The sequence below is a fragment of the Physeter macrocephalus genome, chromosome 15 (genome assembly GCF_002837175.3).
Source record: "Physeter macrocephalus isolate SW-GA chromosome 15, ASM283717v5, whole genome shotgun sequence".
In the NCBI taxonomy this organism is placed as follows: Eukaryota; Metazoa; Chordata; class Mammalia; order Artiodactyla; family Physeteridae; genus Physeter; species Physeter macrocephalus.
Genome location: NC_041228.1, coordinates 643394 through 656251, shown reverse-complemented (window position 1 = coordinate 656251; position 12858 = coordinate 643394). Strand labels below are relative to the sequence as shown.

At 61.3% G+C, this 12858-nt stretch overlaps 3 protein-coding genes across 6 annotated transcripts; 2 read left to right on the top strand and 1 right to left on the bottom strand.

Annotated features, from left to right (window-relative positions):
* Window positions 1–1544: 1544 nt before the first annotated feature.
* Window positions 1545–3990, top strand: CYC1 (cytochrome c1). Its single transcript, XM_024117527.3, has 7 exons — window positions 1545–1706; window positions 2301–2497; window positions 2580–2706; window positions 2793–2950; window positions 3032–3192; window positions 3486–3586; window positions 3689–3990. The coding sequence occupies exons 1-7, from the start codon at window positions 1575–1577 to the stop codon at window positions 3791–3793; spliced, it is 981 nt and encodes a 326-aa protein (XP_023973295.1). The 5' UTR covers window positions 1545–1574; the 3' UTR covers window positions 3794–3990.
* A 1111-nt stretch (window positions 3991–5101) lies between these two features.
* SHARPIN (SHANK associated RH domain interactor) lies at window positions 5102–9259 on the bottom strand. Of its 4 annotated transcripts, XM_007118186.4 has the most exons (9): window positions 8877–9248; window positions 8402–8576; window positions 6390–6524; window positions 6175–6316; window positions 5999–6089; window positions 5779–5932; window positions 5581–5699; window positions 5365–5493; window positions 5103–5282 (listed from the first exon to the last, which is right to left on the bottom strand). In XM_007118186.4, exons 1-9 carry the CDS (start codon window positions 9231–9233, stop codon window positions 5199–5201), a joined length of 1386 nt encoding a protein of 461 aa, XP_007118248.4. In that variant the 5' UTR covers window positions 9234–9248; the 3' UTR covers window positions 5103–5198. The 4 variants fall into 4 exon arrangements, 3 of the variants coding, with proteins under 3 accessions (XP_054947106.1, XP_007118248.4, XP_023973290.3); XM_024117522.3 differs by having other exon boundaries at window positions 5779–6089; XR_003683358.2 differs by lacking the exon at window positions 5581–5699 and having other exon boundaries at window positions 5130–5282; window positions 8877–9259.
* A 445-nt stretch (window positions 9260–9704) lies between these two features.
* MAF1 (MAF1 homolog, negative regulator of RNA polymerase III) lies at window positions 9705–12809 on the top strand. Its single transcript, XM_007118183.4, has 8 exons — window positions 9705–10075; window positions 10804–10929; window positions 11035–11163; window positions 11238–11403; window positions 11536–11657; window positions 11738–11857; window positions 12027–12170; window positions 12297–12809. Exons 2-8 carry the CDS (start codon window positions 10847–10849, stop codon window positions 12316–12318), a joined length of 786 nt encoding a protein of 261 aa, XP_007118245.1. The 5' UTR covers window positions 9705–10075; window positions 10804–10846; the 3' UTR covers window positions 12319–12809.
* Window positions 12810–12858: the final 49 nt, after the last annotated feature.

Genomic DNA, 12858 nt, shown 5'->3' with positions numbered 1-12858 from the left:
TTCTTTTTACTGACATTCTCTATTTGGTGAGATATTATTCTCATACTTTCCTCTAGTTCTTTAGACATAATGGTTTCCTTTAGCTCTTTGAACATATTTTTAAATTTAATTTAGTTTTTTATTAAAATTTTTTATTATTTTAAAATTTTTATTGGAGTATAGTTGATTTACAATATTGTGTTAGGTTCTGCTGCACAGCAAAGTGAATCAGTTATACATATACACATATCCACTCTTTTTTAGATTCTTTTCCCATATAGGTCATTACAGAGTACTGAGTAGAGTTCCCTGTGCTATACAGTAGGTCCTCAGTCCTCATTAATTATCTATTTTATACATAGTAGCATGTATATGTCAATCTCAATCTTCCAATTTATCCCCCCCAAACATATTTAAATAGTTAAGATTCTCCAGGGATAGTTTCTATTGATTGCTTCTTTTTTTCCCCTATTTATAGGCCAGACCTTCTTGTTTCTTTGGATGTCTCATAATTTTTTGTTGAAAACTAGACATTTTAAATGACATAATGTGGCATTTCTGGAAATCAGATTCCAGGTTTTGTTGCTGTTGCAGCTGTGGTGCTTGTTTTTGTGTACTGGCTTTTCTGAACTAATTCTGTCAAGTTGATTATTTGTCACGGGTAGCCACCGAAGTCTCTACCTTGTTAGCTTAGTGGTCAGATAAATGATTGGACAGAAATTTCCTTAAGTGTCTGGAACCAATAAATCTCTGTCATTCCCAAGTGGCTCTGTGTGTATGTGGGACATGCTTTCGGAATTCAGCCAGGCAGTTTACAACTCTGCTTTAGGCTTCACCTGTGCACAGAGAATCAAGGTCAGCCAGGAGTGAGCACTTAGGGCTTTTTCCGGTCTTTCATGAGTATATGCACAGCCCTACTTATGTTTTTGACCATCTGTATTCCGGAAATTTGTAGGGCTTTCCAACGGCCCTGTGGACAATGTATTCCCCCGTTCTTCCTTTTAAGCTTTTTGGTTAGTTTGTTATTTGCCCCAGCTGTTCTCCATTGCCTCAGGGAGATAACAGCTTTGAAACTACAACACTTGCCCGTAATTGCCTTCAACAGCCTCGGGGAATAGGCTACTAGCACTGGGCAAGTTGAGTGGGCTCGGCAAGAGGGGCCTTCCAGGGGGTCATCTGACTGGTTAAATAATATCAATGCTTTGCAGTGAGGGTGTTCTGCCACCGCGCCAGGTCTGGAAATGTCGCTGGACGAAAGCGTGCGATGGCTTCGAAAAGCGGTGGATTCCGGGTTGGGGGCGTCCGGGCGTGGGGGGCGCATCACCGCTGAGCCCCGCAGACCAGCGGCGGGATCAGGGAAACCAGGGTTGTTGGGAGTTGTCACGGCAACAGAGAGACGCAACGAGGACCCGCCCAACCGCTGGTTTCCACGACGACCGGAAAAGCGCGGCGAGGCGGTGCGCGGCCCTGACGGACACAGCCCCGCCTCGCCCCCGCCCCGTCCCCCTCCCACGCTCCCCGGTTCTCGCGAGGCTTAAGCTCTTTTGGCGCCGCAGAGGCCCACGGTAGCGGTGGCCGCGCTGAAGAGGGCCAACATGGCGGCAGCGGGGGCTCCTTCGCTTCGCTGGTTGGTGCTGGGCCCGCGGGGCGCGGGGCTGCCGGGCGCGCGGGCCCGGGGTCTGCTGAGCGGTGCGCGGCCCGGGCAGCTCCCACTGCAGACACCCCAGGTGAGAGCTGGTCCTAACCCTGGCCGCCGCGCGGCCCCGCAGCCCGGTGAAGGTCACCGCTGGGAGGCTCCGGGCGCGGGCCGGGCAGCGCGGGAGCAGCCTGCGCACCCGGGCCCCCGCCCCGGCCGGACCCCCGCTGCGTGCCGACCTTGGGAGCAGGGCTGGGCTCCCGCCCCTCCGAGCAGCACAGGCACCTGGTGCCGAGCGTGGGGGCGGCGGGGCGGGCCCGCTGCCGGCTCGGGACTGGGCGCTTCCCCGGGGGGCGCGCCCAGGCCCGCTCCCGCTCCGGCCTTCCAGACTGGGCCCGCGTCCTAAAGTGACCTCAGCCTGATCTCGGCCAGCTGCTTGTGACCTTGGCCTGCCTCAGCACCCTTGCTTACTTCGGCCCGATTCCTGGCCCAGGATCTAAGAACACGCCTCACAAACCACCACCCCCCCCCCCGGTCGAGGGGTCCGCAGCGGGGAGGGTGGGGAGGGCAGTGGCGCGGGAGGTGGCCGGTGCTGGGTGCCTGAGTTGGGAGAGGTAGGCGCTGAGTAAGATCGCCAGGTAGGGCTGGGTGGTGGTCTGGCAGGCGCTGAGCGGGACTCTTGCAGGCAGTGTCCCTGTCGTCGAAGTCTGGCCCGTCCCGGGGCCGGAAAGTGATTCTGTCAGCGCTGGGCATGCTGGCGGCAGGGGGTGCAGGGCTGGCTGTGGCTCTGCATTCTGCGGTGAGTGCCAGTGACCTGGAGTTGCACCCCCCCAGCTATCCGTGGTCCCACCGCGGCCTCCTCTCCTCCCTGGACCACACCAGGTGTGTGGCTGGCTGGGGGAGTTTCCGGGTGGGCCGGGTGGGGTGGGATCCTCGGCGCCCTTAACCCTTTCTATGTCTCTAGCATCCGGAGGGGTTTCCAGGTATACAAGCAGGTGTGCTCCTCCTGCCACAGCATGGACTACGTGGCTTACCGCCACCTGGTGGGCGTGTGCTACACAGAGGATGAAGCTAAGGCGCTGGCTGAGGAGGTGGGGACGTGGGGATGCGGAGGACCCACAGACTGGGGCTCCTGCTGTGCTGGACAGCGGGGTTGTGATGGGGCTCTTGGTGGCAGGTGGAGGTTCAGGACGGCCCCAATGAGAACGGGGAGATGTTCATGCGGCCGGGGAAGCTGTCTGACTACTTCCCCAAACCATACCCCAACCCTGAGGCTGCGCGAGCGGCCAACAACGGAGCACTGCCCCCTGACCTCAGCTACATCGTGCGAGCTAGGTACTGGCCTGCGGTTGGGGGGGCGGGGGGAGGAAGGGCTGCCTCATGTCAGGGGCTGAGGAGACCCCGATCTGGTCCCAGGCACGGTGGTGAGGACTACGTCTTCTCCCTACTCACCGGCTACTGTGAGCCACCCACTGGGGTGTCGCTGCGAGAAGGCCTCTACTTCAATCCCTATTTTCCTGGCCAGGCCATTGGCATGGCGCCTCCCATCTACAACGAAGTCTTGGAGTTTGATGACGGTGAGAGGCCCCCACGCTGGGGGTGGCCAAGCTGGGTCCTACTTTTCCCCACTGCCTGGTGTTCTTGGCCCAAGAGTGCCTGCACCTTCCTTGGCTGGGACACTGTTTCTGAGGAGGCTCATGGGCAGCCTTGAGGCCATCTGTGTGCTGGGTGGTGGTAGGGGTGGGTCCCATCCCTTTTGAAGCTGCGGGCAGGAACCCGTCTCTGCCCCATGGTGGAGGATGCTCTTTGAGCTACCCCAAGTTGGGCAGGGACACCCACGGGCAGCTCGTACCACTTGTCCTTGGCCCAGGCACCCCAGCTACCATGTCCCAGGTAGCCAAGGATGTGTGTACCTTCCTGCGCTGGGCTTCTGAACCAGAACACGACCATCGCAAACGCATGGGGCTCAAGGTGAAAGGGCTGGGTGGAGGGGCACAGTGGGCCTGGGGGAGGGGCTGGGAGCTGGGCAGGGGTCCTTTCCGCCTCCCTCCTCTGAGCCTGCCTCCTCCCCAGATGTTGATGATGACGGGCTTGCTTTTGCCCCTGGTCTATGCTATGATGCGGCATAAGTGGTCAGTCCTGAAGAGCCGGAAGCTGGCCTATCGGCCACCCAAGTGACCCTGCCCAGTGTCTGCTTGCTGTCCTGCCTGAATGGGTCCTCAAGCCAAGGAGCCACCCTGGGCCTGTTCAGGTCCCAGCTGGCCCTCCTGGCCAAGCCCCTCTTCTTCTGGGACAAGAGGGGAAGGGGCAGGAGACGGGGTTCCAGCTCCAGATCGTTCAGCGCCCATCATGGAAATAAATTAAATTTCTCAACATACCCATTTGAGCTATTGTGTGATGGGAATACAGGTTTGCAGAGGACTCTGGGACTAAGATCCTTGCCCTCAGAGCTCCCAGGGGTGTCCAGTGCAGTGTGGCCAACATTGCCCGGCATGCTGGGAGTCCAGTCAGCACTGAATGTGGGACAGGAAGTGGACAACCAGCTATTAGAGAAAGTGGCAACACTAACTGGAGTGGAGAGAACCTGGTTACAGGTGGAAAGGGCTTTACTTGGCTGGACACAGCCCAGGGGCCCAGGGCCCTGCTGCAGTAACCCACCAGTGTCCGTGTATTGAACCACTTGGCCTTCATCCTGAAGGTGGCAGGGAGCCCTGCGTAGCATCTCAACCAGGGAGACGCTGGCCTAAAGTAGGAGCTGCAGGAGCTGTTCCTGGGGCTCAGGGGCAGGCGGGGCTGGGCGGTGGCCGGGAGAGGAGGGGCAGCGCTCAACCTCACCAAGGAAGCAGAGGCAGACGGAGGCCAGCCGGAAGGTGCTTCTGGTCTCTTGGCTGGGCAGCTGGAGGTGCTGTTGACTCAAGGGTCACGGTCTTTGTGAGGGGACGGCACCTCCTAGCAGCCTACAGGGCAGCTGCGAGTGGGTTCAGGCCACATGGCCAGACAGTGGCCGGGCTCACACGGCTGTGGACCTGTCAGTGGCAGGAGGGCCATGACGGTGTTTTCTTACTAGTCCTGGGCCCTGGCTCAGGGCTCTTATCTTCTGAGCTTTTCTTGTCCCCAAGCAGGGAATGTAAGGGGCAGCCTGGCGGGAGTAGCGCAGAGGAGTGGGGACCGGCGTGGGGAGGGCACGAGCAGAGAGGAGACAGGCAGGGGCTGTGTACCTGAGAGGCTCTGGATGGAAAAGGAGGGCCGCCAGCTGAGGGCTGGGTGGGGCTCAGAGGGCCCAGCCCGGTGGCCAGCAGGCAGGGGGTGTCCTGAGCGCCCTTGGGGCCTGGGAGATTTCGGGGGGCTTGCGTCCCGAGTATACTCCTCAGTAGCCAGCTGGGCCCAGCCGGGGAGCCGCCAGCCCTGCCTCTCTGCCAAGTTTCATCTGAGTGGGGCTGCGCCCTGCTCTGCGTTCTCCCAGCAGCCCAGCCTGCACAAGGGCACAGTGAAGGGGCACCCAGCTGGCTCACAAGCGTATTTAATGACTCCAGCTCACAGCCCCTCCCCGGCAACCCCGGCTTGGTCTCCAGCGAGCGGTCAGTCAGCAGAGGTTCCCTGAGAGGTTCAGGAGGGGGTCCAGGGAACTTGGGCCTGGAAGGGAAGGGCCATCCTCTCTCCTTGTGACCTGGAGACAGGGGCAGAAGATGGGTCATTCTACTTGTTTTGCCCCCTGCCCCCATCCCCTCCCCTGCCTCTGCCCCTGGTACCTTTGGTAGCTGCTGGGTGGAGGCTGGGGGAAGGGGGTCCCAAGCACAGGGCCTCCGGGTGCTGCACATCTCACAGCCGGGCCGGCTTGGGGCATTGATGAAGGTGCAGGAAGGGCAGGGCCAGCCGGGCTGGGGAGGTGAGGACACAGTTACTGCTTACCCACTCCTTCAATGCCCACAGCCTCCTAGGCCCTCCCTGCCCAGTCCCTTGACCACCTGAAGGGGGTTGGGCAGGCTGGAGCCCGCTGGCTGAGGGGCTTGGGGCAGCCCCAGTGACTGAGGAAACAGGCGGCCTAGTTCCCCATCCATCTTCTGGGGGCGCTGGGGACTGCGTCCTGCCATAGAGGGGATGAGACTCAGGACCACGTCAGGCTGCACCCCACCTTCCTCATCCCACTCCAATCAAGGACTGACCTGGGGCCTCTCGGGGGGCTGAGAGCAGGTAGAGGAAAGCAGGGTCCCCATCCCGCCGGACCCCGTAGAAAGCAAGGCTGTATTCAGGGACACACAGGCACCTCCCGATGACCCAGCGCTGCACAGCCGGTGGGAAGCCAAACTCCGAGAATACCTGGGGCCAGAGTGTCGGAATGTCACCCAGGTCCCCCCAGCAGGGTTCCCCAGACCCCGTGCTCACCTGCTCCTGGAGGGCCCCGATGGTGGAGTGGGGGTGGACTGGCAGCGAGACGTGGGCAGAGGATGCAGCATCTTCAACTGTAACCTGTAGCCTGGGCCAGAATGTAGGTCAGCAGTAAGGACTGGGGACCTGAGAGGGTTGGGAGGTCAGAGTGAGATAGAAGTCCCAGGCCTTACCTGATGGGGCCAGAAGGGAAGCAGGCCTCCTGGAGCTGGATGCTGAGGGCCACGTGATGCTGGGCCAGGATGGCTGCTGCTTGGGCTGCCCGCTTCTCATCCCCACCCTCTATGGCCTGGGTCAGGTGCCCTGCTAGGTCCTCTGCAGGGGGGAGAGGGCCGTCACAGCCCCCCACGGGCTGCCCCCCCCAGCCCCTCCAGCCCCCTGCCTTTACCTTTCTCCATCAAGTCTCCAGGGCGCCAAGGAAGATCCACCTTGGGCTGGGGGGCCTTGGTTGCAGGCACTTCGAGACTGGGCGGGGAAACAGGGCACGTTTCTGAGCCTAGGGCTGGGGTCAGGCTGTCACTGCCTAGGAGGGAAGATGTGGGGTGGGCTGGTGGTCTCCTGAGATCTAGCCCCCGGCTGAGTACTCACCCAGGCCTCTGCTCTCTGACCTCAGGTTTCCGGTACCTGTGTCTCCTCCCTCCTCACCTCAGCCCCTGCCAGGGCCCCGCCGTGGCCACACTTCAAGCCAGGCCTCTTCCCCAGCCTTGGCCCTTGCAAACACCAGAGGTCCCGGCTGACTCCACTCCGAGCTGCACTTGGCTCTTCCTTGGGCTCTGGAGTCCTTTTGGTCCCTTCTGCTGCCCAGTCCCACCCGTGCCCCTCCTCCACAGAGGCTGGGCCACTTCTCTTGGCCTGTACAGGCCCTCTCAGCCAGCCAGGAGGCTCCCTGGCCTCGCAGCAGAACCAGAGGAGGTCCTCGGAAGGAGCCCACCCCATACTACTCGCCAGGAGCCCTGCAGTCAAGATGGCCTCCTTTTGTTGTCCTCGGGGACCTCCATCCTCTCTCTTGGCTCTACCATCATCACAGAACACCTTGGGCTGCTCCCAAGCCAAACCAACCTTCTCCAGCCGATGCCTGCCCTGGGCATGCTGCTGTCTCTGCTTCTTACCACCCACTTGAGGCCCTGCCCATGCGGTGCTGATGCAGCTCCTGTGGTGGCCTCAGTATTCTGAGCTGTCCTCCCACTGAGATAAGCAGGGCTCGCGAGCACCCAGCACCAGGCCTGGCCTGGCCTCAGCTGAGCCCGAAAGATCTCATGCATACTCTTGCCTTGGGGCTTTTGAACCTGCTGCTCCCAGGCCACATGGTTCACCGCATGATCTTTAAATTTCACTCAAGGGTCACCTTAATGAGGATTTCCCTGCCACCCTATTTTAAATTGCAAACCCCTCCCTTCCAGAGCTCCCATCCTTTCCACCATCTGACAGAATTTATTTTACTGATTTTATACGTCTGTCTCCTCTCCGGAAATGCCGGCTCCAAGACAGCAGGGATTTAGAGTTTTATTCATGCTAAATCTCTAAGGCCTTAAAAGAGTGCTTACTACAGGTGCTGAACACACATTTGGTGGACCAACGGACAAATGAATGAACGAAAGAAAAAGCCCTTTCTCTGCAGATGCTGTTGTCTGTACCTCTCTTCCATCTCAGTGTGTGGTTTTCTTCTCACCCCTCTGACAGCTGTTCTGATGCACCTGTGGACTCTCCCTGATGCACTATCTGCCTTCCGGACCCTCTTCTCTTCCCACTTTTCTCTCCTGGTGACCTTGGTTGACCTTTTCTACCCCCAACCTTTATCTCTTGAGAGCCCCAGCTCCAGTCCAGATCCACCTACCTCCCTTCCCTCCCACATGTTTAAGAACTTGACCACCTCTATGCCCTCCCAAAAAGGCCCTCTATCTGGGAGCTCCCCAGTGTCTGTTCCTTGCAAGCTTTCTGTCTCAACCACTCACTCTTCCATTTAAACCTCAAGGAAATCCAGCCAATTCCATCTCCTAAGCATCTCTGGAAACATCCTTCTCTCAGGCCCTATCTGCACCACCCACACGAATGCAGGTCTCAGTCAGTCTTAAGTAGCTCGAATCTGAGCCTGTTCCTCTCCCACTTAATACCTTCCCATAGCTTTTCATATAGTCCGTTTTCTCACCCAAGTCCTGAGGGCCTGTGTGCTCTGCCCCTCCACACTTGTCTGGCACTCCAGGCTCCAACTCTTCAGTCTCTGTTCCTTTTCTCTACTTCCTCCCTCCTGGGAGTCCTCCCAGAACCCCAGCAGTGGGTAAGGTGGGCTCAGCTTTCCCCACTACTCCCCCCATCGAGACCTGGGGGGTTGGGGCTACTCCTGTTCTCTCGCAGAATTAACACTGTCCCAGTCCCAGTGAATCTTCACTCCAGGGCACTGACCATTCTGTCCTTCCACGGTGGCACCTCGGACCAGGGCTGCCCACCGCTGAGCTTCCTGAGGGTTGGCGAAGTGCAGGCTGAGAGTCCCAGGCCCTCCTGGTGGAGGCTGCAGCTCATGCTGGCTGGGGCCTCGGACGGTGTAGGAGATGGACTCCAAGGGCCACTCCAGACTGACCTGAGGAGGAGGGAGAGTCCGGGCTCAGTGCCTCCCCCCAGCACATACTGGATGACGATCAAAGGAACACGAGGTAACATTTGTAGGCCACTTACACCGTTCTAAGCCCTTTACACGTTATTACCTTATGAAACCCTCACACTAGTCCTACGAAGGGAGGTACCAGCATTATCCCCATTTTACACATAAGAAAACACAAGCAAAGAAAAGGTAACTGCTCAAGAGCACGCAGCTGGCGAATGGAAGGGCATGGCCTTGGGTTCAGCGGCCAGGCCGCGCGGCCCCGCCGCCCCCACTCACCGCCCCGGGCCCCGCTCCAAGCAGCTCCAGCCGGAAGCGCCCTGGGCGCTCGGGGTCCGCGCTCAGCTGCAGCCTCCGCAGCTGCGCCTCTGCGTCCGGCCCCGCGCCCAGCGGCCTCACCGCGGCGTGCACCGCCAGGAGCACCGCGGCCGAGCCGGGGTCCGAGGCCGCAGCCGCGCCGCCCGCCGGCGGCGCCATCTCCGGTCCGGTCCCGGCCCGGCCCCACGAGCCCGCTTCCGTGGCCTCGGGCCGCTGAGCGCCTCCACCGGCCGGAAACTGGGGCCGCGAGCCTGGGGTTCCGGGAGCCGCCCGAGCGTTGGAGCCGTCTGACCCTCCCGCTTCGCCCACGATGGACATGGCCAGAGGGTCTTCGGACTCCGGCGGGCGAGGCTGGGCTTGGAGACCTGTACTCTGGGCAAAGCGTCAGGGACTGAAGCACCGGCCACGACTGGAAGGCCCTAGAGGCTCGGCTGGGGGCTGCAGCTCAGCGGTCCTTGTCGACCCCCGCGTCTGGCGGGAGCTGGACGCGCTCCCAGGCTCCTTCTGGGCCGCCGCCAGCCTCTCGCCGCCCACCGAACACTCTGTTGCCCCCTCCAGCCCACACCTCAATAGTCCGCTAGTCCCTCCGGGGAACCCGGACAGCACCCGGGGCGGAGCCGGCGAGGGGCCGCGACCAATGCTCGCCAGGGAGGAAGGCGGGTTCGCACGGCCGAGAAGATGACTGACAGGCGCCACAGCCAGTAGGAGTGGAAGACAGGACTGAGCGGCGGGTACTGCCCCCAATGGCTCTGCGAGCTGCCGGTCCCGGCGGCTGGAGCGGGCCATTCAGACGCGTGGGGCCGGGCCTGGCGGACGCTTGTTGTTGTCCGGCCCGGGGAGGTAGAGGTCGTTCGCTCCCTTGCTCGGGCCTTCTGTGGCGGTCGGCGGGCAGGTCGGTCGCGATAGTCGGGCGCCGTGCACGGGCGAGGCTATGTCGCGGTGGCAGCCCGGATGGGCCGGCGGGGCCGGGAGTAACGGGACGTCGCTGCGGAGCTTCTTTCCCCGGATACAGTGCGGCCCGAGCGGAGGCCGCGGCGCCGCACTCCGGTCCTGAGGCGTCCGCGCTGCCCGGGGCCCGCACCGCCTTCTCACCCGCACCGACGCCAATCGACCTGACCCTGCCTGGTCCGGCCTGGCCCGATTGAGTGCAGAGGAAGCAGGTAGGTGTACGCCCTGTGCCTGGCGCCGACTCGGGCCCTCCAGAACTACAGCCCCCAGCAGGCTTCGCGCTGGAGCGCACGCGCGCCTCCCAAGGCGCACGGCTTCCTGGGACTTGTAGTTCGCGCGGCTTGGCTGGGGTTCCCCTTAGACCCGGCAGACGCTGCAGCGCCCTAGCTGCCCGGCCGACAGGCCCTTCGGGGGCCGCGGGGCCTCCCTCCGCTCCCTGTCGTACTTTCGGAGAAAAACGGAGGAGCTCACTAGAAAGCAGCCTGTAGAACAGGAAAGAGCGCCGCGTTCAGGTGACGGCAGGGCCGAGCCCCAGGTGACATGGTTCCTAACTGGGTGCGGGTTCTTACCCGGGCTGAGGATCCCGGCCGGAGGGGCACTGCAGGAGTCACGTCCCTTCGCGGGCTCACAGGGTCCCCCTTGGTGGGTAGGGCTCTTGGGATGGGGGGTGTTGAGGGAGAGACTAACCCAGCAGCCCCGGGGTTAGCAGGATCCCCAGTGGGTCCCCCAGCCTGGCCCAAGAACTCCTGTGAGGTGCAAGAGGTGTGGCTGATCTGGGGCCTGGACATGCCGCTCTCATCACCTCTCCCGCCAGTGCTGAAGGCCTGGGAGCAGGCTGCAGGAGGGACCCAAGTTGTTTACAGCGGCACCACTTACTGGGAGGAGGGCTGAAGGTGGAGCCCCAAGGGCCAGACACCCATGGACTGACCTCTATCCTCAGGCAGCAGTAGCCCTTCGGAGCACAGGATCTCCTCCCCGAGGACATGAAGCTGTTGGAGAACTCCAGCTTCGAGGCCATCAACTCGCAGCTGACCGTGGAGACAGGAGATGCCCACATCATTGGCAGGTGAGACCGGGGCTCTGGGGCTGGCGTCTCAGAGTTCACTCTGTCCTGTCTCTGGGTTGAGCCTGGTGGGGGTGGCATGTTTCATGGTCCTGCTCGCGTCTCTAGGATTGAAAGCTACTCGTGTAAGATGGCGGGCGACGACAAGCACATGTTCAAGCAGTTCTGCCAGGAGGGCCAGCCACATGTGCTGGAGGCACTGTCCCCACCCCAGACCTCGGGCCTCAGCCCCAGCAGGTGAGCCGGGCAGGGCCTGCCCACTGTGGCCTGGCAAGCGGGGCAGTGCCAGGCTGACGCTTCTCTCTGTGCAGACTGAGTAAGAGCCAAGGTGGCGAGGACGAGGGCCCCCTCAGCGACAAGTGCAGCCGCAAGACGCTCTTCTACCTGATTGCCACGCTCAACGAGTCCTTCCGGCCGGACTATGACTTCAGCACAGCCCGGAGCCACGAGTTCAGCCGGGAGCCCAGCCTCAGCTGGGTGAGGGTCGGGTCGGGGAAGGGACCTGCAGGCCCACGACCATCCCCGGTGTCCTCCCTAACTTACTGGGGCTCGGCCCAGTTCACGCCTGCTGTTCTGGGTCCTAGTCAGCCCTGACTGTGACCATCCTAGGTGGTGAACGCAGTCAACTGCAGTCTGTTCTCGGCTGTCCGCGAGGACTTCAGGGCCCTGAAGCCGCAGCTGTGGGACGCGGTGGATGAGGAGATCTGCTTGGCTGAGTGCGACATCTACAGGTGAGCTGGTATCCCTGCAGGTGGGTCCTGGGTGTGTGGCTCTTGGGACCCCACACCACATCTCGCCCCACATTCCCCAGCTACAACCCAGACTTGGACTCAGACCCCTTTGGAGAAGATGGCAGCCTCTGGTCCTTCAACTACTTCTTCTACAACAAGCGGCTGAAACGGATTGTGTTCTTCAGCTGCCGCTCTATCAGGTTGGCTGGCACCTGTCCATCTCCCTTCCTTTACCTCCCCGTTTGGCCCACACACCGTTTCCCCGGCTTGGCCCACCCCGTTCCTAACTTTGTCCTCCCCAGACACCCTCCCTGGGGTTCGTAGCAGGCTGGGGCTAGGCGGTTTTAAGACTGGTCCCCCCACCCCCAGTGGATCCACCTACACTCCCTCGGAGGCAGGCAATGAGCTGGACATGGAGCTCGGGGAAGAGGAGGAGGAGGATGAGGAGGAAGAGAGCGGAGGTGGAGGCCGCGAGGGCGGCCGCGAGGAGACCAGCACCATGGAAGAGGACAGGTGCGTGGTGGTTGCAGTGGCCTCCCTCCCTTCAGCCTGGGGTGTGCAGGGCAGGGTGGGGCCCCCTCTGTCTGGTCTCCTGAGTGTGGGCTGCTCAGAACTCACTATGTGCCACCCTTTGCCCAGGGTCCCGGTGATCTGTATGTGAAGAGGAGGAACAGAGGCCCTAGCTTCACCCAGCTTCAAACAGTGCCTGGACCTGCCCACCTGAGGGGCCCCAGGGCCTCCACAGCTGCCGGCCAGATCCGGGCGCTGCCCCAGCACCAGCGCCACTCCAGGCCACACCTGCCTAGCCCTTTGGCTGTAGCCTGTGGATGTCCCCTCAGCCCCACAGGCTCCTGCTGCCCACGCGGTGGCTGGACTGGACAGCAACGGCACAGGGCCTGGTGGGAAGAGCCACTGCCCCGCCCAAACGAACTGACACGGGCCGGGACAGCTGGACCACAGAGTTTATTTTTGTATTTTGTGCAGGGTCAGGCCTGGACCTGCACACTCCAGCCCAAAGGGCCGGAGACCCAGCAGGCGGTCCCCAGGGGTCATCCGGCCCCCTGTACTCCCCACCTTGCCCATCGGGCAGCGTGCACTGAGTGTCACTTTGCTGCAGCTGGTTTGCTTCCAATAAAAGTTTCTGTGACTCAGTGTGGACGGAGGCTCGTGAGGCGTGGGGGCGGGGCCTGCGTCAAGGGCG

What these genes read in the sequence shown, in the direction of transcription:
- CYC1 (XM_024117527.3), top strand. Translation starts at nt 1,575, where the DNA reads ATGGCGGCAGCGGGGGCTCCTTCGCTTCGCTGGTTGGTGCTGGGCCCG. An exon ending in TCCCACTGCAGACACCCCAG is followed by an intron (nt 1,707 to 2,300) that starts GTGAGAGCTGGT and finishes GGACTCTTGCAG; the next exon opens with GCAGTGTCCCTGTCGTCGAA. An exon ending in AGTCTTGGAGTTTGATGACG is followed by an intron (nt 3,193 to 3,485) that starts GTGAGAGGCCCC and finishes TCCTTGGCCCAG; the next exon opens with GCACCCCAGCTACCATGTCC.
- SHARPIN (XM_024117522.3), bottom strand. Translation starts at nt 9,233, where the DNA reads ATGTCCATCGTGGGCGAAGCGGGAGGGTCAGACGGCTCCAACGCTCGG. An exon ending in TTGGAGCGGGGCCCGGGGCG is followed by an intron (nt 8,577 to 8,876) that starts GTGAGTGGGGGC and finishes CCTCCTCCTCAG; the next exon opens with GTCAGTCTGGAGTGGCCCTT. An exon ending in TTCCCTTCTGGCCCCATCAG is followed by an intron (nt 6,090 to 6,174) that starts GTAAGGCCTGGG and finishes ATTCTGGCCCAG; the next exon opens with GCTACAGGTTACAGTTGAAG.
- MAF1 (XM_007118183.4), top strand. Translation starts at nt 10,847, where the DNA reads ATGAAGCTGTTGGAGAACTCCAGCTTCGAGGCCATCAACTCGCAGCTG. An exon ending in GGGAGCCCAGCCTCAGCTGG is followed by an intron (nt 11,404 to 11,535) that starts GTGAGGGTCGGG and finishes TGACCATCCTAG; the next exon opens with GTGGTGAACGCAGTCAACTG. An exon ending in GCTGAGTGCGACATCTACAG is followed by an intron (nt 11,658 to 11,737) that starts GTGAGCTGGTAT and finishes CACATTCCCCAG; the next exon opens with CTACAACCCAGACTTGGACT.